Here is a 24,717-nt window from a genome sequence, read left to right as displayed (position 1 = left end):
TCTTCTGGTTCTGCTGTCTGCCACCTGCCTCGAACCCTGGATAGTCTTCTAGTTCCGCTATCTGCCTCCTGCCTCGACCCCTGAATTGTCTTCAGGTTCCACTGTTTCCTGCTGGCCTCAATCCCTGGATTGTCTTCTGCTCATGTTGTCCACCACCTGCTCAAATCTGTACCTCATCTTGGATTCTCCACAGGACTGCCCTAGGGACCCACCTAAGACCTACCAGCTGCTAGAATGCAAGGGCTCAACCTGCAGGGGAAGCAGTTGATATAGGCAAAGGTCCAGTCAGTCTTGCTTCCGTGCTTCTCCATCAACCGACGGTGTGGGCTTAATGGACTTGCTCACTAGGCAGTACCAACCATACCTTGGCACTAAAGGTCCACAGCCCTCTCAAGTCTTACAGATTGCTGAGGCTATGGACCTGGTGGATCTCCTTTCTCTACAGGCCATTCCAGGGCTGGCTCAAAAAATTCAGCAGCAACAAGGGGTCCTTGATCAGGTCAAGGGGCTATTAAAACGTATGGCCGTTTGGATGAATGCCCTAGCTTTGGCACAGACAGACATCACCCCCAGCAGCCACACCGTCTCCTCCTCCACCAGTGTCTCCTCCTAGGGTAGGACCACCACTTCCTCCTCCTCCACGTTACCATGGAGTTCCTAAGGAGTGCCACAGCTTCCTGAATCAATGCCGTATATTCTTTGAACTCCAGCCCACGTTGTTTCCTTCAGACAAGTCCAAGGTCATATACTTTCTCTTTCTGCTGGGTGGCAACGCTCTTGCCTGGGCTTCGCCCTTATGGGAGTGGGATGACTCCTTGCTCCAGAGTCTCCCCAACTTCTTGTCCCAGTTCCGCATGGTCTTTGAGGAATCGGGGCAATCATCATCCCAGGCCACAGAACTTCTCCAGCTGTTTCAGGGCTCCAGGCCTGTAGGCAAATACATGATACAATTTAGCATTTTAGCCTCGGAATTAAAATAGGTGGGGGGGGGAGGAGACAGTCTCTTTGCTATCTTCTGGTATGATCTAGCTAGAAGAATAAAGGACGAACTGGCTGGGCAGGAGCTTCCCACATCCCTCGATGCTCTCATCATCTTGGCTCACTACATCAACCAACAATTTCAGGAGCAAGCCCAAGAAAACAGGCCTTACAGTGTCCAATTACCCTGGCACCCCGCTTTCAAAGCCCACTAGCACCACCACCAGCTCCAGAGGCTAAGGCTCCAGAGGAGCCCATGCAGCTAGGCTGGTCCAGACTTTCCCCTGAAGAGAACTCCAGAAAAGACAATAAGGTCTTTGCCTATACTGTGGCAGGCAAGGGCAAATGGCATTCCTGTGTACAGAGAAATCAGGAAACTTTCGTGCCTAGGAGGAGGCAACCCTAGGCCATACATCAACCTCCCCACAATTGCTTGTTCCTGTCTCCCTCATTCTGGATCAATGCTTGGATGTGACTGAAACATTCCTTCATTCCAGCCATGGCAGAAACTTGAAGGCAGACCTAGTCCAGTGGTATGGGATCCCTACCTCCCAACTCAAACAGCCTCTGACCATTGCCTCCATCCATGGGGATCCTCTTCTGGGTTGCCTTACCGAAGTGACCAAACCTCTCACCATGATGGGTGCCCTCCATAAGGAGACCATATCATTCTATGTCATCCCATTCATCCCACCAGCTGTGAACTCTATCATCCAGAGCTTACCTTGGCAGCAAAGCAATGGTCTGACCGAACTGGTATACCAAGAACTCAAGACATTCCTGCAAGCCTGTGTCAACTTGAGTCAAGACAATTGGTCCTCCTTGCTCTCCAGGGCAGAATTCGTACATGATGATCACATCAATGCATCCACAGATTCCTCCCATTCATCCTAGTCTTCGGACGCCACCCCAGGATACCCAAACCTCTTTCCATGATGGACACTTATCTGGCTGCTACCCTAACGGGGCAACAACTCCATGTTTTGTGGTCAAAGACCCATCATCTCCTGTCCCAAGCTGGCACCCGCTTCAAGGCCTGGGTGAACAGAAGACAACGCCCAGCACCAACTCTGCATCCCAGAACTCTGCTGTGGCTAAGCAGCAAGAACCTCCAGTTGAGGATATCCTCTCTAAAGTTATCACCTCATTTCATTGGGCTTTTCCCGGTGGTCCAACAGTTGGGTCCAGTCATGTACAGGCTTCTCTTACCTTCACCTTTCCGAATATATGACACATTTCATGTCTCCTTGCTTAAACCAGTCTTGCTCTCGTGGCCAAGAAAACCCTTACTCTACGTTCCTCAAATTGAGGCAGAAGAAGAAACACAATATGAAGTAGAACAAATATTAGACACAAAACTAGTACAAAAAAACTCCATATCCTCTCTCATGGAAAGGATATGGCATAGAGGAAAATCGTGGGAGCAATCTTCCAACCTCCAAATCCCCAAACTAATCCAGGAATTTTACTGAAGGTTCCCCAAGAAGTGAGGCCCAGAGGATGGGGGTGGGGCCTTTGGAGAGCGGGTACTGTCATAACCAGTGAGTTGCGGGACAGCCCCATGATCTGCCGTGCCTACCTTCACTGCTAGAGCCCTGCTGCCTTCACACCCGAGCCACATCACTTGCTGAGAATGGCACCAGCTGTTAGGAAGAAGTTAGCAAGTAGCTCATTTAAAACAAATCGGAAAAAAATTCTTCCACACTCAGTGCATAGTTAAACTCTGAAATTCATTGCCAGGGGATGTGGTTTCAGCAGTTAGTGTTACTGGGTTTAAAAAAGGTTTGGATAAGTTCCTAGAGGTTAAATCCATAAACTGCTATTATGGTAACTAATAAGCAATAGTAGCTTGTGATCTATCTAATATTTGGGTACTTGCCAGGTACATGTGACTTGGATTGGCCACTGTTGGAAACAGGATACTGAGCTTAATGGACCCTTGGTCTGACTCAGTATGGCATTTCTTATGTTCTTATGTAAACCTTGTATACTGTAATTATGCTGCTGCAATAAAACTGATTGATTTCCTCAAAAAAGTGTTAGCAACTTTTCCCTTAAATTAAAGAATTTGTAAACATAATTTTATCAGATTAAATTATTTTAATCAACTGTAACTACTGTAATGATTTACTTAGCTGCAGGTCCCTGTGCTATAAGCAATAAAAGTGAAACTTTTGACTTTTTGTTGATGGTAGCTCTTAGGGGGTGAGGCAAAGAAAAAAATAGGCAGTGAAGAAGGCTGCCAAGTGAAATTTCATCACCCAAAAGCCTTAGCAGTCAGCCCCAGAAAATGCTGGAAGCAGGGAAGGAAGGGGATGGAGCATCCCCTGCTTGTAAGCAATAAGCTAGCCTCTGTATAAAGACAGGGATTGGTAGAACTCAACAGGAGAGAGGAGAGGGGAGACAATCAGGCTGAAGGCCAGCAAGCAGTTGAAGGTTCTCTTCAGTTTGGAGGAGGCTGCTGATGATCATGAAGTGCCAGAATGGAACCAGGGACAACTCTAGCCTACAAGATAAGCTTAAGAGTTTCTTTTCCTTTAAACCGTATTACAAGAAAGTCATGTTGCTAAAATATAATTCAGGAAAAGGATTGTCTGCTTAAATCTGAAGAATCAATAAGGGAAGATTAAAGAAGGCTGCAACTTTGGGAAGTTTTCTTTTTGCTGACACCCTGGCTAAAAAAAATAAAAAATAAAAAATAAAAAGACTGTTTCCTGAAGGGTGTTTAAGCTGCACTACATACTCATCAGTAGGCCAAGTAAGAGAGAGAGAGAGAGAGAGAGAGAGAGAGAAGGAAACTGCAGGAAAGTCAGAGTATTTCCAAAGGAATTGTGCTCATGCCAGGCTACATAGTCACCTCTGAGCCAATTTTGGGGTTGATGCAATACAGTGCGCTCACACGAGCGCACTGTTTATCCCGCTGTCAGATGCGGGTTAAATAGGCGCTAATCCACCACCTAATGCAATAGGGGGATTAGCGCCTATTTAACGCACGTCCGACGCGGAGTGAATGAGTTAGCGCTCATCACATGCAAATGCATATGAATGAGGCTATTACTCATTCACTCCGCATTCAAAAAAATAAATGTGCGTCTCAGACGCACATTTATCGCTCAGACTTTAACGCCTGCCTGGTGCCTCCTTGCTAGCACACCCCCCTTGCGGGCGCCATGCGTGCACTAAGAAAGCCCCTAACTGAGAGAGAAACAGCTGCAGGAAAAGCCACAGCATTAGTACAAACATCTTATCTTGTGGGATTAAACTGACTTTAAAGAACTGTCTCGAGCTGTGCATGTACTCAACTGCAGACTCATCTGCAAGCCAATTAAGTAAGAGAGACTACAGAGAAGCCAGAAAACCACTAAAAGATGTGATATATTATTTTTTAGACTTTAATACTCCACTTTTCACACTTTTTTTTTCCAGTACTTCAAAGTGGATTACATTCAGGTACTGTAGGTATTTTCCTATCCCCACAGGGTTTACAATCCAAGTTTGTATCTGAGGCAATGAAGGGTAAAGTGACTTGCCCAAGGTCACAAGGAGCAGCAGTGGGACTAGAACCCTGGTCTCTTGGTTCATAGCCCACTGCTCTAACCACTAGGTTACTCCTCCCTGTTTGATTTAGAGCTGGCTTCAAAGGGCTGACCTGAGTTATGCATGAACTAAATCATACACTCCCTGCAAGCTAAGGAATAGAGAGGAAGCCCAAGTTTTAACCACAGAGGTGCTAGGCTTTCTGACTCTCTACCCGGGCAGTATCAGAATAGGGGAATCATAGCTTGATTGAATGCTTCTAAGTGCTTTGGTTTATAAGGGCAAGCAGCCGCTTGCCCTTATAAAATACTTGAGCCATGAGTGTCTCTAAGAAGCCTCAGAGAAAATTGGGATAAATGCTGAAGTTCCTTCCTGGTGAGCTGGGTAATTACTGCACTAACCTTGAAGAGCTGGAAAGGTAGCCTGTTGTGGTTTGTTTGTTTGTTTTTAAGGCTAACCAACAGGTCTATCCTGTAAAGTGCGGCCGCGTTTACCCTGCTCCTAAGCCGCGTTTTACTCACTTTCCGGCCGCGTTATCCCTTCCTGCGATCCCGAATCCACTATAACCTACTCCTACCGCGTCCTAAAATCCCCGGCCAACCCCTTCCGCACGCGGCATGGATATTGCATGCAAATGAGCGAATTAGCTATTCCCTAGCATCCCGTAACCCGCGCCCCGACTATCGCTATCTTTCCCTGCCGTTTTGTCGCGCGTTTAACCTGCAAACTTACCGCCTACCTGACCCCTGCGGTAGAGGCAAGGGTAAGGTAGGTGGCAAGCTTTCCCCCAGCCCCCGCTCACCTGCCCCCGCCGTGATCGTGGGTGCCGGTCTCCGTGGCAGCCCCAGTCCTCTCCCCTCTTCCCGAAGCAAAAAAAAAAAGCGAAAAAAACGTTGCAGCCCCCCTCCGATGTCCGGAGGGGGCTGCAAAAAGTAAGTTGCTTCGCCGCTGTCAGTTCTTCCCTCCTCCCGGAGCTGCTTTTTCAGCCTTGCTCCGGGAGGAGGGGAGAATAGACACTGACAGCGGCGAAGCGAAAAAAAACCAAAAGCAATTTTGTTTTTTTTTCAAAATTTTGGTTTTTTTTCCAAAAGCGACTTACTTTTGGGATCTGTCAAGATCCCAAAAGTAAGTCGCTTTTGGACGCCTGCACAACTTACTTTTTTTTGCAGCCATCAGCAGGAACACATGGCGATCGTGGCTCCCGTAGCTCCTCCCGACGAAGATGGCCGCCTGCACGGGGAAAGCGTGCAATTGGCCGCTGAAGACGTGAAGTCACGACGTTTGGCGTCACGGGATGTGACGCCACGTCTTGAGCGGCCAATTGCACGCTTTCCCCCGTGCAGGCGGCCATCTTCGTCGGGAGGAGCTACGGGGGAAAGCGGCCCCTGTGCATTCAATTGGCTGTTCAAGACGTGACGTCACGACGTTTGGCGTCACGGCATGTGACGTCACATCTTGAGCAGCCAATTGAATGCACAGGGGCCGCTTTCCCCCGTGCTGGCAGCCATCTTCCTCCGGGAGGAGGCAGGAGCCACGATATCTTCTTCAGATGGCCGGACTGCTGCAAAAGTAAGTCGGGTCAGGTCGGGGATGCAAAAGTAAGTTGCTTCGCCGCTGTGTCTCTTCTTCCCTCCTCCCGGAGCAGGGCGCGAAAAGCAGCCTTGCTCCGGGAGGAGGGAAGAAGAGACACTGACAGTGAAGCGACTTACTTTTTAGCAATCCCTCTGAGTGTCAATACTGCCCTGAGAACTCATCTCTCTCATATTATAATTCCAGTCAAACTTTGCTGGGAAAATAACAGAAACCCCACTGTAGCCATGGACAGACTCTGGAGAATCTGTTCTTTGGACCTCACATTCGCTCAGCAACACAAAGTCCTGATAGGACAGATGGGAGTAAGCATCATGATAGAGACCATCAACGGTTCACTCATCGAAACATGGTCCATGTCGGGGGCAGTGTTAGAATATATTCCAGTGGGAGCTAAGTATAACATTTTATGAAAAAATAATATTTATCACTTATGAAAAATATTAACAAAAAGAAGACAATAATTAATTGAATTCAATAAATGGTTTTTGGGTTTAAGGGAAATAAGGTTTTAAATGGATTAAATAAAAATAGTGGGAGTTATTTGGAGACATCATCAAATGATTACAGTGAAGTGCTAGACAAAATTACTGATACTGTTAGTGGCCCATTGCGTGGCGAGAGACAGTGGATTACATAAGCACCAAGTTCTGATGACATTGTTCTCTGGTAAAAATTAGACATTTAGATGGTTGAATAATAAATAAGATATCTCCTCTCCATCACTGATTTGATACATTAAGATATACCACAAATGCCTTAAGGTCGAATTTTGAAACGGCTGCTTGTGGCCGGGCCCTGCACGAACCGCATGCCGCGTTCCTTTTCCAAAGGGCCCAGCCACGCGAGTAAGGGCCGATACGTGCACAAGTGCCGGGCCCTGAAAAAAGGGGTGGGCCGGCGGGGGGTAGGATGGAGACCAGCCAGGACCATCCATTAGTCGCTGTCCCAGGGAAGCACACGTCAGCAGCCAGCCAGCGCGCATAACTTATTTCTGCTCATCAGAGCAGGTAAGTTACAAAACAACAAAAAGGGTTAGTTAGAATAGATTTAGGGATCGGGGTGGAGGGGGAAAGGGAAGGAAGGTTAGGCAGAGGGGTAGGGAAGTTCCCTCCCGGTCCGACCTTAATTGGAGCAGACTGGGAGTGAACTGGAGGATGTCTAATTGCATTGACGCGTATATCAATGCAAAATTCGCCCCCCCCCCCCCCAAGCACACACTGCCTGCACACGCGTGTGCAGATTTTAAAATCCTGGGTGCATGTACACGCGGCCAACGGATTTTATAACATGCGCGCGCATGTTATAAAATTGGCACATCCAAGTGCGTGCGACGGGAACCGCGCGAACATGGATGTGCACGCATGTTTTAAAATCTACCCCTTAGCTTTTCCACCCCTCCCCCCAAAATTCCAAAATGGAAGTCGGAAGGAGCAAAGAATATGAGGAGGCAGATTGCTGGATGGCTGGGGTAGGCACTAGTCACTAGGTTGTATAACTCAACCCCAAGCAAATAACTCATCGTTGATTCCAATAGGGAGTTACCCACCAAGATAGAGCCCTCAGCCTGCTTGGAACAGCTGAAACAGAGAGCAAATTCTACAGTGAAGAAATCCAGAAACTCCACTAAGAGACAAGAAGCCAGCGTGCTGCAAGTGCAAACCCCTGTTGAACAGTATTTCTTCACTGGCCTGGAAACTCTAAGGATACCAGGGCAGGGCAAGGGCGATCTTGGAACAGATTGCCACAAACCTGGCTTAGGTATCAATATCTCAGCCATGATAACATATACTTCCCCCAAGGAAGCATGTGGTCCAGTAAATGGAATAATCATTGCATGAACCAGGTCTCCCTTGATCCTTGTCCCTAAAATGAGGAAATATAGCTTGCAAGCCACTACAACCAAAGAGCACACCACCGCTGTCACAGGGTCCCTAATCCCCCAACTCCCTCAGCCATGGGATATGGCAATAGATTGAAAGGCATACTCGCCAATTAGATGGATTAGAACCCTCCTCACTGGAGGTAGGGTCCCACAGGCGCGAATGACTGGCAATAGTGGTCCTTATCAAAAATCGCCCATTGAGCTTGGCAGGTATCATAGGTGACTCCTGGATAGAGAAACCCCTAATCTTCACCAGGAAGCTACTCTGGAAAAGCTCCCTTGCGAAATAGATCTGCTATGCCTTAGGATGATCTAAGGAAAGCACTACTGCTTGACCTGTTCTTGGTTCCCACGAGGAACTGAGAGCAACCGCCACTCAGAAACCGTAACATTCTTCCTTCGGAAAACAGAGAACAAGGGACATCCCTTGCAAGGGTGGACAACCAGGCATCCAGAGAAGAAACCATAAGAATTGCCCTGGAACCCAGTTGAATCCTCCCTTCCTGAAGGGACAGGAAAACAATGATAAACCTTGTGAACTCTCCAATTGAGACACAGTCACTGATCGCTGAGATTCAGAAGTGACCAATCTGCCACTGGCAGCTACCCTCGGATGGGGAAGGCCACCACGGTAATCATTGAAGAGGCCCCAGCAAAAACGGTCAGATGACTGCCACTGCCATCTCCCAGCCCTGGCCTACAAGGAGATGCACCAATTCAAAGAATCGAGGCTCCGTTCAGCAATAAACCTACCAGGGATGGAGCCCCAGGGGCTTCCGCACAAAGATGATTTGTGACACAGAAGGGAGTCGAAAAACATATTCCTCTTTTGAAAGAAGACGCCCAATACTAACCTCATGGGATCTACGCCCCTTAGGGCTCAACCAGGAATGCAGTCCTAGGTCAGTCCTGTGGCAAAAGCACACAACCTGTTGTGCTTGCCACAAGGGAAACACACATGCACACACACACACACCCATACAGCAGAGGGCAACTGGAGAATAGAGCCCTCTGAGGTAAAAGCATGCTCACCAGAACTTATACAGTAGTATCCTATCGTATGCATAGTGAAACACCTATGATCCCACTCGCCATGCTTGTGTGTAGAATCCCATGAAACAGCAAGGACCGAACACCACTTGCTAGAGTCGGTGGCTGCACACTGCCAAAAAGCAAATCACAGAGCCTTCCTCGTCAGTTCTCCCCACTACTTTGTGGTCAGACCTGACAAGGAGGCTGAGACCTTGACATGATCATGGCAAAACCCTGGCATAGCTGAGAACTCAACAGACAGGGAGAATGCTGCCTGCCATTGCCCGAGGCACTTGGCGTAGATGCCTAGTGTACCCGACTGTGCATGCTGTGCTCCACTGTTACAGTACCTCCCAGTGATGTGCAAAGGAACATTGTGATGGTGGCATCTCCAGTACCACTGGGGCTTCGAGTATGGCATAGTGGTGGGTGGAATTCTATGGTGTCGCCCCCTTCAATATCTGACAACACTCCAAGATGCTTGATACAGCCCTTGAAACTGCATCGAGAATGGCTCACCGCCGTTTCCCTCATGGAATGATAGCAGCGAAGTCCATGGCGACTGGCAATGCCTATGGTGCTCTGCAGTTGTGTCCCACGGCATTCAACTGTGTCCATTGGGGCCCACATTGGTGATGGCATCCTTAGGACCCATAGTGCTTTCGCACTCACTAACGGATCACATCAAGGGCACCGAACGACGCTGCACCCAGGGCTTCGACGGTGCTTGACCAAATCTTGATCAGTTCAATGGTATATAGCGCCATCCCTGGCGACACAGGCGCTTGCAGACCTCAACAGCCCAGCGGCACCAATAGAGACCATAGTGCCCAAAGTCATCGATGGACCGGCTGTACCAAAGTTACCAGGGGCACCTGCAGGCAGAGGCTCTGCTGCCCCGACATGGCCCAGACATGCCTCATCAGTGCCCAGAGGAATCAATGACTGACAGCACCATTGACTGTTCCCCTTAGCTCACCTATCTGTCTGAGGACATTAACACTGATGGTGCATGAATACAGGTGGGGCCTCTGTTGCCCCTTGATGCCAGCGGCTCAGAGCCTCCAAGATAATCGGCACCCATGGTGCCTGACATCCATACGCCAGTGACGGGACAGCATAATGCCCCATTGGGACACTACCAAGGAGCCTTGAGGGTACCAGACCACTGCACCTGAATGCCTCGGTGTACAAGGGTGTCTTGAGTAAATGGCGACCCCAGTGCTTGATCCATTCAAGGCCAAAATCCCTGTCACTTGAGGGCATCAGTGGCAGTCGAGTGTCTGAACAGCCCCGGCGGTCAACAGCCTTGGAGATGACAAGAGCACTCAGTGGCAATCCCAGTGCCTCATTGGTGGTGCTTGACATTGTCAAGAGCAGCAACGAAAGACATCAGTGGCCAACAAGCTCGATGGCCTCTATGGCGGCCCCACACCTCGATGGTATTGAGGCCATGCACCGCGATGGCCTCGAGGGTGGCCATGGCATTGAGGCCACGCACCTCGACAGCATCACGGGGAGCCATGGTCCTTAATGGCAGACCGGGCCCCGACACTAGAGGTTGTGCCGCTACTCCGCCACATTGAGGCCCAAGGCACTCTATGACTGCGGTGCATCGAGACTCCACGTCCACAGATGCCTACGACACAGAAGGTGGACATGTACCCTGATGGCATTGAGAGCGCCCAGCACCTCAATGGCATCAATGGTGACCATGGCGCTCAATGGCAATCCTGGTCCCCAACGCAGTCCTGACATCGATGCATCAGATCAACAGTGAGCTGGTCACAGATGTGCACGGGCATCAAATACTGGGCATGGCAACAAGCTCCTGCTCACCCTCTCTCACAAGGAGACTGCACTGCCATCACAGGCAAGAAGGAGGGGAGGCTATGCTGTCCAGGGCTACTATCCATGGAGACTACTTCCTTTGAATGTGGGCAGGATGAGCTCTCTCCCCCCTACACAGGAACAATATGGCCCTCGATCTCTGCGCTGTCTGAACCTCCACTGATGCCGATAAATCGATGAAACAACATGGAACTCCCGCCCAGGAAGAACTCAGGCAAGACTCCAGGCTCAGCGGTCTACATGGATCACCCACAGACTGCATTCAGTCAGCCTTCCAGCACCTGACAAAGGTACAAAAATAGACAGAGCAAGGAAAGGACACAGATACTATATATATATATATATATATATATGTGTTTTTGTTTTTAATAAGTGTTAGAAATGGACTCTGCCAGACTGCACAGAGACTAAGGCCCGCCATGTGGCTGGCAGACAGAGGAAAGAAGAAGAAAAAGGAAAAGAAAAAAATACAGTAAGGTAAAGGAAAAAAAACAGCTGCAACTCTAGAAAAAAAAATCACTTACAAATACTGTGAGGAGAGAGCAAAACTGAATACTGTGAGACACATGGCTCCATGGGGGGGGGGGGGAAAGAGAGACTGAGGAACTCTCCTAGGGGGCAGGGTAATGACTCCATTTGCACATGCTCAGTAGGGTATGTTTGAAAGATCTATATTCTTTCAAGCCGATGCAATATTGGCACCCGTTAAACAGGCACTCATGACTGAGCACCTACTCTCGACGTGCTACTCTCAACGTGCACCAATCCACCTCTCCTGGGTGCCCTATTTAATATTTAAATGGGCTGCTGCAGTGAAAAGGAGGCACTAGGGAAAATCATGTGTCCCTAGCACCTCCTGTGCATTGGGCGCCCAGGAGAGATGGTTCTCAGCAGGTTAGGAAAACGGACGCTCAATTTTATGAGCGTCCATTTTCCTAACCTGACTGCTGGCATTTTTTTTTCGGTTCCTCTGACTTAATATTGCCAAGATATTAAGTTGGAGGAACTATAGAAAAGCATATTTCTTCTTTTCTGTTATTTCTTGAGAAGCCCCAAAGTTTAACGCCTACTCCGGGGCAGGTGTTAATTTTTGAGAGTAAAAATGTGCCCATTGGGCACATTTTTTTTTTTTTGCATCGTGGGTAATAGCTAATAGCCTCATCAATATGAATTTACATGTGATGAGCACTATTAACAACACGCTGGTTTGGACGCACTAATCCCCTTATTGCATAAGAGGTTTTGGACGCCCGTCCAAGCGAGTGTAAAGACGTATGCTCAGCCGAGCGCACTAAATTACATCGGCCTGTTTGGAGATCAAAGTTCCATGCCGGGTTCCATCCGATGATGTCACCCATGTGTGAGAACGACCATACTGCTTGTCCTCGGAGAATTGGAGTTAATTTTCCATTGTAAAAAACTGTGTGTTGGGCGCGCTTTCCTGCATTCGGTGGTAATAGCTAATGCCTTTGTTTGCATAAAAACTTAATTGGGATGATTGTTGTCCAATACACTTTGGTTAGGACACATGTTATGGACACACTAATCTCCTTACTGCATCGGACGCTATTATTTATGCTCGAAACGCGCCCAACTATGAGTAAATCTGTACAATAAGCTGAGCGCACTTTATTGCATCGGCCCAACCATGAACTAATCCAAGGTGATCCCCTCACTCTCCCCCCATCCCTCCAGAAGAGAACAACATTTCAGGTCAGGGAGAGATTTGCACCTCAGCCTAGCATACTCCATTCTCCTGAAAGAAGGAGACAGGGATTCTCCCTAGCTCAAGCAAGTCTCCTCATGCTAAAAGTGAAGCATGTTTGAAATGAGTTGTTTCAACTAAACAAGGATATTCAGGTTACAACATTAATAAATTAAATTTGACTACTATTGTTCATTTTTATTCGGATGTGTGAAGAGAAAAAAGTCCTACTAAGCAAGGGGTTTTTTCTCCTACAAAAAAATTCTTAGTAAACATGAGCTTCAGAGGGCCTGTCCCATAGCTCAGCTGTAGCACTGTAACACAAGAGATTGAAGTCAAACTGTCTGTCCTATGGAGACCACATGGCATCCTGCAGAAGCTATTTGCTCTAGCTTCAAGGAAAAAGGAAAGATAGCTAAAGCTACAATGGCAACTCGTGCTAGAACTAGAGCAGCGCTGAAGAATTCAGTGTGACAACCTAACTTGCCCAGGCTTTCCATCTAGAGAAGGGGTTAAAGTGAAAGAAATAAGGGGCACAGGGCCTTCAGTTTTACAAACAGATTCAATCAGACCAAATCACAGATAAAGAGAATGCTTTCTACCCGTCTGGTATACAACAGAAATCACGCAAATGAGATTCACATATCCGAGTAGCTATGCACATATATAATCAAAATGATGGGTGAAGAAGGGGTAGTTTATCCATGTTAAGGTCCAATGTAACAAGGTCTGCATGCTAGGGTCCATTTTATTTTCAATTCATTATTCAAGTAATTCATTAAAACTTTTTTCCCATCCTATGTCTATGAGAAAAGCTCTTGATGAATCAGGCCCTGAGAGTGCCATAATAGTTCACTAAAACACACAGAAATAAAGATGAACAAATAAAATGTAGGCAATATCCTTTAAATGGAGTACCACAAGGGCCTATGTACTAAACATTTTTCTTACAGACCCCAAATGGGTGGAAAAAACACTAATACAGCAGGCCCTTAACATATTTGTGACTAGGTAGTCACAAATCTATTGTAAGCCCAATAAAAAGGTACCATCTGCAACTTGTTTGTTGATCTTTATTTCTCCATTTTCTCTTCACAAATGGCAAGTAGAAGTCCTAATCTATGCTGTGAAAAGACCATTTTTTATCACATATAATGGACAAAAAATTCTGAAAAAATGGGGGAAAAAAGCTATTTGATTAAATTACCATCATCGGGGCTTTTATTCTTCAAGTCCTCCAGCCATGATGGAATGTCTTTCAAAGGTACACAATCCCTCACATATTCTTTACGTCTTTCTTCCAGGGTCATATTCAGCAGACGTTCTATGGAGAAAGATTAATTAATTTTTCACTGCACATGAAAAGTAATATAATCATGTTAATTTCAGAGCCTTTCATAATAACTGCATTGGGAAAAATAAAACACAATGGTCACAAGACCCCAATCAATAAAGATTCTTCACTGGCATAAGATAGGAAATATGCCTTACTGAAATAACACTTAAAGGGAGTCCAATTAAACACTGGTCTGAAATAACCTGATTTTTTTTCACTATACAACCACACACACACACACACACACATATTATTTGTAATAACTAAAGAAATCCTAGCAATAAACAATAAATAACTGGTATGTTTTGAACAAGTCCAACAAAACAAGCTATACAGTATAATTCCTCAGAAAAGCACTCTCTCTTCCCCCTCTGCATTGTTTCGGTTATTTTCTTTCTTCAATCAAGGTCAGATATAACTGCAGCCACAGCAAAAGCACTTTATATAGTCATTCCACCAAATCTGAACTAATGCTTTCCCTCCCATGGCCTTTAGAATTAATAGAAAAACATGCCTCGAAGGCATGGGGTAACCTGCACAGAGCAGCAGTTGCAACCCTAAAGGGGACGAGACAGATTTAGGGGGTTAGGTTCCATGTGGAAATTTGATCTACTTTGGGTGCATATGAATAAAATCACTGCTGGGCAGACCAGATGGGCCTTTGTAGTCTTTATTTATCTACCATCATTTGCTATGTTACTATGTAACACTGAAAAATTACAATCTCAGAGAACAGATCATATACATGGTATTATATTCCTGTTTTATCTTTGTTTCTTATCATATTTTTCCTCAGATATTGAGGAGGATGAGCTCCTATTAATTACCTGCACATGTTGTAGCCAAGCATTTAAGATATATTTTTTAAAAAGCACAGTAAGTCCAGGTTAATATGGAATTTGACATAAATCTAAATTCATTCAAGATGAAACAAAATATGATGAGAAAAAAGAAAAAGTAAAAAGTTTGTCTAGGGAAGAATAAAGATAATTTTGCTACTTTTGTCATATAACAATCTGTGGTATTCTTACTTTCACATTCCACACTGTTGATGGACCACACCAAACCGAAAAGTTATAGGTCGTAACAGTAATGAACAAACTTTCAAAACTATCAGATTTTACCTAAAGGAACAGTATGATAGCATGATGTATCAGGAAGAAGCATGCATGACTGATTGCTTCATGAATCACATCAACTAAACCAAGCTTTATCATTAGAAAGCTATTTGCAAGATAAGATGAAATAAGAAAGTCCTTTAGACTAGGGTCTATGCACTAACTAAGCGTCAAACTGGCATAACGAGTTACCAGCTGGTTTTAGCACCTGATATATAATACCAATGAGATGCAGAACACGCTACCATGGCCTTGTTAAATATAGCATTACATCAGAAATCAATACTAGATAAGTTTGGAATTATATACAGTAATCAAAAGAAAAAGAAACAAATTTGCATACTCTGTGTATTCTATAAGAATCATCATACGCCTGACTCAGGCACTTAGGATAACTTATGAGAGGATCGAGCAGTTGTAATCATAGGTCCAATTTTGGGGTGTTTTTTGGGTTTTTTTATTGTACTTATTGAAGTGTTCCATTGTAACTAATTTAATATAAAAAAAAAATCCTCACAATTTCTTCACTTGGAATAAATGTAGAAAAATACTTATGTTCACTCAATATATCTCCCAACATGAATTAATGTTTTGAAAGACTGCCTCAGAGTAGTATCTGGGATCTTGTTAAAGATAGCATACCCATGGAACTCTATTACTACTAATGTGTAACCTATGATTAAAACCATTTATTGTATCTGAAAATTGGAGGGTGGCGATTGTAATGCCAAGTTTTAAAGAGGGCTGCAGAGGTGATCTGGGAAATTATAGACCGATGAGTCTGACTTCAGTGCCGAGAAAAAAACGAGGAAACTATTCTAAAGAAGAAATTCACAAAACATATAGAAAGACACAATTTTTTTTTATTCTTTATTAATTTTTACAATATTATATCAAGATAACTCTCTTGACAATAACGAATGTATACATCATAATTTCTTAAACAATAAGAAAATAGAAAAAGGAACATGCGAAAACGGGGCTTTTCGCATGCGATAAGCCCTTAACGCATGCGAAAACGCCTTACCGCATTTTGAAAAATGACCCCCTTAGTTAGACATCTGCAAGGAAATCTTAACGTAAAGGTTGCTCCCATCTGGATAACTTGCAGTCTCAACAACAAGAATTGTTTTCTCTTTTTCTGCGTAACTAGAAATATCTGAAAATATCCTCACTTGCATACCCATAAATAATTCTAAACGATGTTTGAAATATAATTTCAAAATCCATTCTTTGTCCATCTCCAATGCAAAGTTAACTATTAAAGTAGCTGGCTCAGCTTGGGCTTGATCTGATAACTCTAAAAGCTCTGTTATATTTAAACCAGTTACACCAGATGTAACCTCCCCTGTCTTCCTCAGGGGGTCAGTAATCATACCAGAGGCTTCTTCTTTTTTTGGATTTTCCCACAATGGGATATAGAATACACGAGTAAGTAGTGGTATTTGATCCGTCGGCACCTTCAAGATTTCCTGAAGATATTTACTAAACATGTCTCTAGGTAACATATAAGGAATGTTTGGAAAATTAATTATACGAAGGTTTCTATTTTTTAATAAATTCTCCATGTTTTCAATTTTATTTAACAATACTAAATTGTCCTTTACCAAGAGATCCTGCTGATTTTTTCACAGAATTTAATAATATCTTCTTTTCACTTTCTTGAGTATGAATAACCTTTACAGTATTTTCCAAAGAATTAATACGTGCCTCATGGTCATCTAATTTATGTGTAAGTGGCTCAGTTTGTTTAATCATCAGATTACCTAGCCCAACCATTGCTTGCCATAAATTTTCCAAAGTTATATGGTCTGGTTTTTGTAGGTAAAAGGAAGAAGATTTCAAACTTATCTGCAGTGGAGTAGAGGTAGATGTTAACCCCTGAGTACTCGGATCCATATCACCTCTGTCTGGGCTGCCGAGGGACACTTCACCCTCTCCGGGCAGTTCTTCCATGCTGCTCCCACCCGAAGGGAGGCTCCCTGGCCGGCACTCTCCACTCGCATCTTCGGCTACCAGAGCTTCCGGGTGTCCATCCGGGGTACGCAGCAATGCAGGATTCCTCGGCGCCTCCCTCACCACCGGGGACAGCGTAGTCTCGGAGTCCGGCAGGGAACACACCTCCTCAGCCTCTGTTCCCTGCTCCCGCGACTTTTCTCCCGATGTCACGGCTCCTCGAAGAACGTGGACATCCATCAGGCCAGTCTTAGGCGTCTCGGGAGTAGCTCCAGGGAAAGCCTTTTCCCGGGCTCACCTCTTCCTGACCGAATGGGGCATTTCAATTAAAAGTATTTTGAAGAGAAAGCACAAGGTAAAAACACCACGCTCATGGTGCTAACACAGGATCGCCATCTAGAAAGACACAATTTAATGGGACACAGCTAGCATGGATTTACACAAGGGAAGTCTTGCCTCATCAATCAGCTACATAATCTGAAGTGCTTAATAAACATGTAGATAAAGGTGAGCCAGTGGATATAGTATATTTGAATTTTCAGAAAGTGTTTTTCAAAGTCCCTCATCAGAGACCCTTGAGAAAATTTAAAAGTTATGGGATAAGAGGCAATGTCCTATTATGGATTGCAAATTGGTTAAAAGATGGGAAAGGTAGCTCTTAATGGTCAGTTTTCTCAGTGGAGTGAAGTGAATAACGGAGTCCCCCAGGGATCTGTAATGGAACCGGTGCTTTTTTTTTTTTTTAATATATTTATAAACGATCCTAAAGAGGAAACGAGTAAAGTAATTAAATTTGCAGACCACAATTATTCTGAATTGTTGAATCACCAGCAGATTGTGAGAAAATGCAGGAGAACCCTGTAAGACTGAGAGACACGGGCACCCAAATGGCAGATGAAACTTAATGTAGACAAGTGCAAAATGAAGGTCGTAGGTAGGGACCTTCATTTTCAGGTTTTATTTTATTTTTCCCAAGAATTTATCAGTTTGTAACAATAGGAACAAACATGATGATATTTACCTAGAAAAATAACAGGTCATCTTTTTCCAGTAATTTCTCCAGTTTTTCTTCTTGTAATAAATACTGGAAAATTCTTGAGTAAAATAAAACAAAAAAAAACAAACAAACCTCAAAATGAAGGTGTCTATACATAGGGAAAAGTAATCCAAACTGTAGTTCCATATTAGGAGTTACTAACCAGGAAAATGATCTAGGCGTCATCATGGACAATTCTTTGAAATTTTCAGCTCAGTGTGCAGCAGCGGTCAATAAGAGAGACAGAATGTTGGTTATCAGTAGTGTAGAGAATCTAAAGCAGTCTCTACTAGAAAGTTTAATCCAATTCTTTTTTATGGAAGCAGAATTAGGTAGATAACAGTAATTGTGAGTTTTGGTTTCCCCATGTGGGTGATTCAGTTTATAAATTCCTGCCATCATTTCAGGGCATGGATTCTTAGTTGATTTTCTTCAGTTGACACTCTTTGGGCAGCATGTCCTTTGCTGTTCCCACTTTTGATTATTTTTAATGTGAAAAGGATTCTGGATGTCTCTTGGATTGAGGCCTGAGAAAAAGAACGGAGAGAGAGTGCCTTATCCTCTATTTTATCCATGGTTTTAGAAAACTATTATTTACGGAGAAAGTTTTTCCACCCTTCCTGACTCTTAGTTTTTCTGTTATTTTTACTGCGTGCCCTAGAGCCCAGGGACTCAAAGGGGTAGATATGAATATGTGCGCAAGCGCACAGATGGACAAGCTGATTCTGGCATGCGCATGTTATAAAATTGTGTGGCTGCGCACATGTGCGTGCAGCGCGCGAAACGGCGGGGGGACCTTTTACAAACCACGCGGCGACACAATCTGGGCTTCCCCAGTTTCTTCCCAGTCTACTTCAATTAAGGAGCGGACTGGGAGGGAACTTCCTTAACCCCCTTGCCTAACCTTCCTTTCCCTTCCCCTCTCCTCCCCACCCCCTAAAAGTAGCCTACCTGGCTGGAATTTTTTTTTTTATTACTTGCTGCTCCTCTGGAGCAGAAGTAATTTATGTGCGCCGGCCGGCTGCCGGCGTGCGTTTCCACGGGACAGCAGCTAATGGCCGCTGTCCCAGCTGGCCTCCATCCTGCCCGCCCCCTTTTCAGGGCCCGGCCCTTATTCGCGTACCGTGGTTTACGAGCTTGGCCAGGTCCATTTGAAATGTTGTGCGGCCAGTGTAAGTCCGGCCACGTGTGTAAACCCCGGGATTTACATGTGCAGGGGTTTAGAAAACCTACCCTAAAGCCTTTATCAAATGGAGGTTCACTTAGAAAGAACCTGAGGAGTATCTTGGTCATCAAGGAGTAATGGATTCACATCCATTACCAGGAAAGAGTTTGGAAGTATCATTCAAGGGCATATCACTATTGATCCGGGTGGGAAACATTAGGGAGAAGAGAAGCAAAATACAGTACCAACCAGGAGGAAGAGAGGCGAACAGGAGAGGTATGATAATAAGGGCTTGAGATTTATTTAAGTACCAGTAACTTGGGATACATTTTCAACCATTTCATAATGGCAAGAAGCCACATGTAACTTTACTGATCGGACAGGAAAAGGAATTAAATTACTAAAGAAGTTGGCTTTACCACCTAAAGACATTGGGGCGGATTTTCAAAGGGTTACACACATATATTACGCGCGTAACCCCGAAAACCCGCTCCTGCACATGCCAAGCCTATAATTTGCATAGGCTTGGTGACGCACGCAAGCCCCGGGACGCGGGTATAACCCGGGGCTTTGAAAAAGGGGCGTGGGCGGGGCCGCAGCCTCCAGGCACAGCCGCCATTTGCCGCTGTGCCCTGGATTGCGGGCCAGCCATTGGCCGGCACAGCTATCTATGCCTGCCCGGAGGCAGGCGCAACTTATAGAACAAAGGTAAGGGGAGGGAACGGAGGAAGGCCTCGCGGCTTGGTGAACACAACTTGCACAATTGGGCACCCCCTTCCGAGCGCCAACTCTGGATTTTATAACATGCGCGCAGCTGCACGCGCATGTTATAAAATCAGGCGTAGATTTGTGCGCACAAATCTACGCCCACGGGTAGTTTTTAAAATCTGGCCCATTTTCTGGAAGTGTAAAATCACAAATTCATTGAGGAATAACAGATAGATCACTTGGACTGTCAACATCAAGAGCTGTAAAGACCGTATCATCAATTTCCATCAATTATTAGTGAAACTGAATTGGAAACCAGACCTGCTTCCAGCATGATTATTGCTGCTGTCTATCTTATGATATCATTAGTGCTGTTTACAATGGACTACACAGGGCAGTTAGGAGCTAAGCAACATATAGGGCTTAGAAGTTAATCTCCCCCCCCCCCCCATCCTGCCTCCCGCAGGAAATTCGGGACACTCAGAGTGAATAGACACCCCTTTGAGAACTGAGCAGTTAATATCTAAACTGAGATATGTGCCCTGGGCCGTATCTGGGTTTATCCAGCCTAGGAGCTATATTAGGAAAAGGAATGCAGAATAAAATGGAGAATGTCGTAATACTTGTGTGTCACTCCATGGTGAAACGCACCTGAAGTACTGTGATTAAGTCTGGTCACTGCATCGCAAAAAAGATATAGCTGAACTGGAAAAGGTACAGGGAAGGGCAACCAAAATGATAAAAGGGATGGAATGACTCCACTATGCGAAAAGGCTAAAGAGGTTAAGTTTGTTCATCTTGGAGAAGAGAGGCTGAGGCGGGATATGATAGAGGTCTATAAAATCATGTTTGGTTGTTTACTCTTTCAAAAAATAAAAGACTTGAGCACACTACATAAAGCAGGTAAGCAGCATACTTAAAATAAATCAGAGAAAATATTTTTTCATTCAACGCACACTTAAGCTCTGGAACTCATGCTGTAGAATGTGGTAAAGGCAGTTATTATAGCTGGCTTTAAAAAAAGATTGACAAGTTCTTGGAAGAAAAGTCCATAAACCGTTATTAACCAGGTAGACTCACAGAAAGCCACTACATATCCCTGGGCATTAGCAGCATAGGATCTATCTACTATCTGGGATTCTGATGGGTATTTGTGACCTTGACTGGCCCCTGTTGTAAAAAGGACTCTGGACTTGATGGATTCTCAGTCTGACCTAGTATGCTAATTCTTATTTTAAACTGCCACATTCAAAAGATCAAAGGTTTCCTGTACTAACCCGACTAAAGTAAAAGAACTGTTTAGCATACAGAATCCCCCTGTTCCCATGCATGACTGGGAAAAAAGAACCAGGTTTTTGAGGCACTCCTGACACTCCCCAAACCACCAAAGACTCAAAGTCTCCGTGGCACATAAAGACCCACCAAACTCAACACGCCAAAAATTCTTTTAATTCTTCATTAGCAGAAAAGAGCCAGTTTCCTCACCTCCCATGCCACTGACTATGCCACCATTGACACTCTGACCCTCACTTGCTGTGGGAGCAAGGATTCTTTGACCAATGGATGCCTAAGTCAGCTGGGGGGGGGGGGAGGGGGGCAAGGTGTATCGGCCAAGCCTACAGGTTCTTATCAGCATGGGCTGCAGGGTGGCAGGTAGTCATAGATTTGTGGGAGTTTTCATGCCAGATGTCTGAGGGGTATTTATTTAGATTTAAAAATGCCTTTCCAGCAATGCTCAAGCCACTGTACAATATGTTCTTGCAGTCAATAATAACTGACATTTCTCTAACACAACAATGTTTTTGCAATGGGATGTTTTTAGAGATCTCTAAAAACATCACAGTAATACATGACTAACAAAAATGTATAATTTCCTGAGGTGTAGTAAACGTTTGCAGCCTTAGCATACTGCATTAAGCCTGTAAGGTATTAATCTTAGATGTGTCATCCACTATTATATCTAATGAGGTAATTAGAATATATATGTTTTTAAATTGGGTTATCTGCATATATGTTAGCAGCAGTAAGGATGCTACCCAATATTAATGCCCATTTACTGGAATGTGATAATTGCTTCAGAATTGGGGATGTGAACTTTAAAGTCACATAACTAAAATGAAAAGTAGACTGAGGTTATCTGAGGGGAGCGTATCCACTTAAGGTTGGAGTTCCTTTTCTACAAAGGTGGTTATCTCTTTCTGCATAACTAATTCTGACACAGCATCTCTGTAGTGTAGCTTAAATATTCAGGAGATCTATATTCAAACTGTGATAAATGAGCGGTGTTTGGGTGGATCCTTGGGTACTGTGGCAGATGACCACGCCCACGGGGAGGAGCCCCGTGAAGAGCCACAGTACTAGGCTAGACTCAGAATGCACAAACACAGATAGTCTTTATTAAACAGCTTGAAGAGTGTCACCAGAGGTGGCATTAGTGAGGCAGTCTGGTAGTTGCAGTCTCAGGGACCTCGGCAGAGGGAGCCCTTCTCTCCTTGTTGTTATTGGGGGGGATCCGAAGCAGGTTTCCCAGCAAGGAAGTACTGTGGATGAGATAGACTGAGAGTTAGAGTACTCACTAAGAGTTTGCTGTAGATAGGCGATTCTACCAGGTTGTAGAAGAAAGTGCAGGCACCGAGGCAGGGAGAGCAGGCCCTCGAGGATCGAGTACCTGTTCCCTGTAAGGCACCTGATATAAAGCAGAGGGCCCCTGAGGAGCGGATACCTAGGTTGGCAGTTACCCCGAAGGGCAGAGAGAGAGCTTCCAGTGGCAGCACGGAAGCGACAGAGTAGCGTAGACAGGAACAGAGCGTATCCGGAATCAAGTCCTTGCTAACTCAATGAGCTAGCAAAATAGAAGATCCCTTTATTCTGAGGGAAAACATCTGGAAACGTAGAACTTGCCCAATCTGTGCACAACTCTCTTCTATGAAAAAGGAGCTGACTGAGGTTAAAGCTCAATTAGCTTTAATTACAAAAAATACACCCACATTGCATTACTCAGAAAATAATTCCCCAATACCAAAGAATAACCAGGAGTCAAGAAAAAGAAATACAGTAGGCTCAGGTAGGATTACACATGTGTCCCATAGTCACCCATTCGTGACAGATTTGCAGCCAACAAGTATACCCCCCCACTCAAGCAGGTCATTAAGTAAATCATTAAAAACCAGGATTACAGTGGGCTCTGGTAGAATTGGACCAGTTACTAGGAGACACACACAGTATCAAATGCAACAAGAACAAAAAGCCTTCCCTATATTAAAAACTGAAGTCCTAGAGAAAAACATTGAAGTGTTACCAGAAAAGAGAGAAAACCAATGCATGCAGAATTTCAAGATACATAACCAAAAGAAAAAGCAAATTGAGATGGATAACTCTGGCATCAGTGGCACAACTGCAAAAGGAAAGAGTGAAGTGAATAACAAATCTCAACTAAAGTCTCATAAGGAGTACAGGAAAAGCAATAATCTTAAAGAGAGTACCTGGAAAGCTATGACCACAAATGCTCATAGTTTGGGAAATAAAATACCAGATCTGCAGGCCCTAATGATAGAGGCAGAAGTGGACATTGTTGCTATCACAGAGACATGGTTCACAGAATCTCATGATTGGGATACGGCAATACCAGGCTATAACTTGTTAAGGAAGGACAGAGTGGATAGAAAAGGGGGAGGTGTGGCTCTTTATGTCAGAAACAATATCCAAGCATCTGAGCTACAAGGAAGTTGGGGCAAGGAAGAAGCACTATGGGTAGACCTAAAAACAGATGATGGAGCATCAATTTATATTGGAGTGGTTTACAGGCCCCCGAACCAAAAGGAAGAGCTGGACAGAGACCTGGTTGAAGACATCCATAAGATAGGTAAGAAGGGAGAAGTGGTGATCGTGGGTGACTTTAATATGCCAGATGTAGACTGGAAAATCCCATCTGCAGAATCTAAAAATAGTAGAGCAATAGTGGATGCCATGCAAGTAGCTTTGTTCAAACAAATGGTATTAGAACCCACGAGAGAAGGAAATATACTCGACTTAGTGCTCACTAATGCAGATAATGTCTCTGATGTCGAGGTGGGCACCCACCTCAGCACCAGTGATCATCAAACAATATGGTTTAATATCACTAAAAGAATAGGGAAAAGAACCACAAAGACCCGAGTTTTACAATTCAAAAACACAGACTTTGAGGAAATGGGGAAGTACCTAGAGGAAGAACTAAATGGATGGGAGAATGAGAGAGATGTGGATCAGCAGTGGATCAATCTAAAAGGAGCAATCACCAAGGCAACTACTCTTTATGTTAGAAATGTAAAGAAAAGCAAAAGGAAAATGAAACCTATCTGGTTCTCAAACGAGGTGGCTGACAAAATTAAAGCTAAAAGAACAGCATTCAAAAAATATAAAAGATCCCAAAGGGAGGAGCACAAAGAAGAATATTTGATTCAACTGAGGGAGACGAAGAAATTAATCAAGTTGGCAAAAAGTCAAGCGGAAGAGAGGATTGCCAAGGAGATAAAAAATGGTGACAAAACATTTTTCAGATACATCAGCGAAAAGAGAAAAGTCCATAGTGGTATAGTGAAATTGAAAGGTGGAAATGATCAATGTGTGGAGAGAGACGAAGAAATGGCAGAAATATTAAATGAATACTTCAGCTCTGTATTCACTAAAGAAGACCCTGGAGAAGGACCATTTCTACACAAGAAGCTGGAGGGTAGTGGAATAGATGAAAATCATTTTACAGTAGAAAATGTATGGGAAGAGCTAAAGAATCTGAAAGTGGACAAAGCCATGGGGCCTGATGGGATTCATCCAAGGATTCT

General features: G+C 44.6%; 1 protein-coding gene across 4 annotated transcripts in view; it reads right to left on the bottom strand.

Moving 5' to 3' along the window:
• MACROD2 (mono-ADP ribosylhydrolase 2) overlaps positions 1-24,717 on the bottom strand; it is a 2,649,380-nt gene that overhangs the window by 2,576,234 nt on the left and 48,429 nt on the right. For all 4 annotated transcript variants that reach the window (XM_029593573.1, XM_029593571.1, XM_029593572.1 and 1 more), the window contains exon 2: positions 13,786-13,902. In XM_029593573.1, coding sequence (XP_029449433.1) covers positions 13,786-13,888 — 103 coding nt within the window. In that variant the 5' untranslated portion in view covers positions 13,889-13,902. The remainder of the gene's footprint in view (positions 1-13,785; positions 13,903-24,717) is intronic.

Source organism: Rhinatrema bivittatum, chromosome 3, assembly GCF_901001135.1.
Source record: "Rhinatrema bivittatum chromosome 3, aRhiBiv1.1, whole genome shotgun sequence".
NCBI lineage: Eukaryota > Metazoa > Chordata > Amphibia > Gymnophiona > Rhinatrematidae > Rhinatrema > Rhinatrema bivittatum.
The sequence above is the reverse complement of the archived record's forward strand: the minus strand, read 5'-3'. Positions and strand labels throughout refer to the sequence as shown.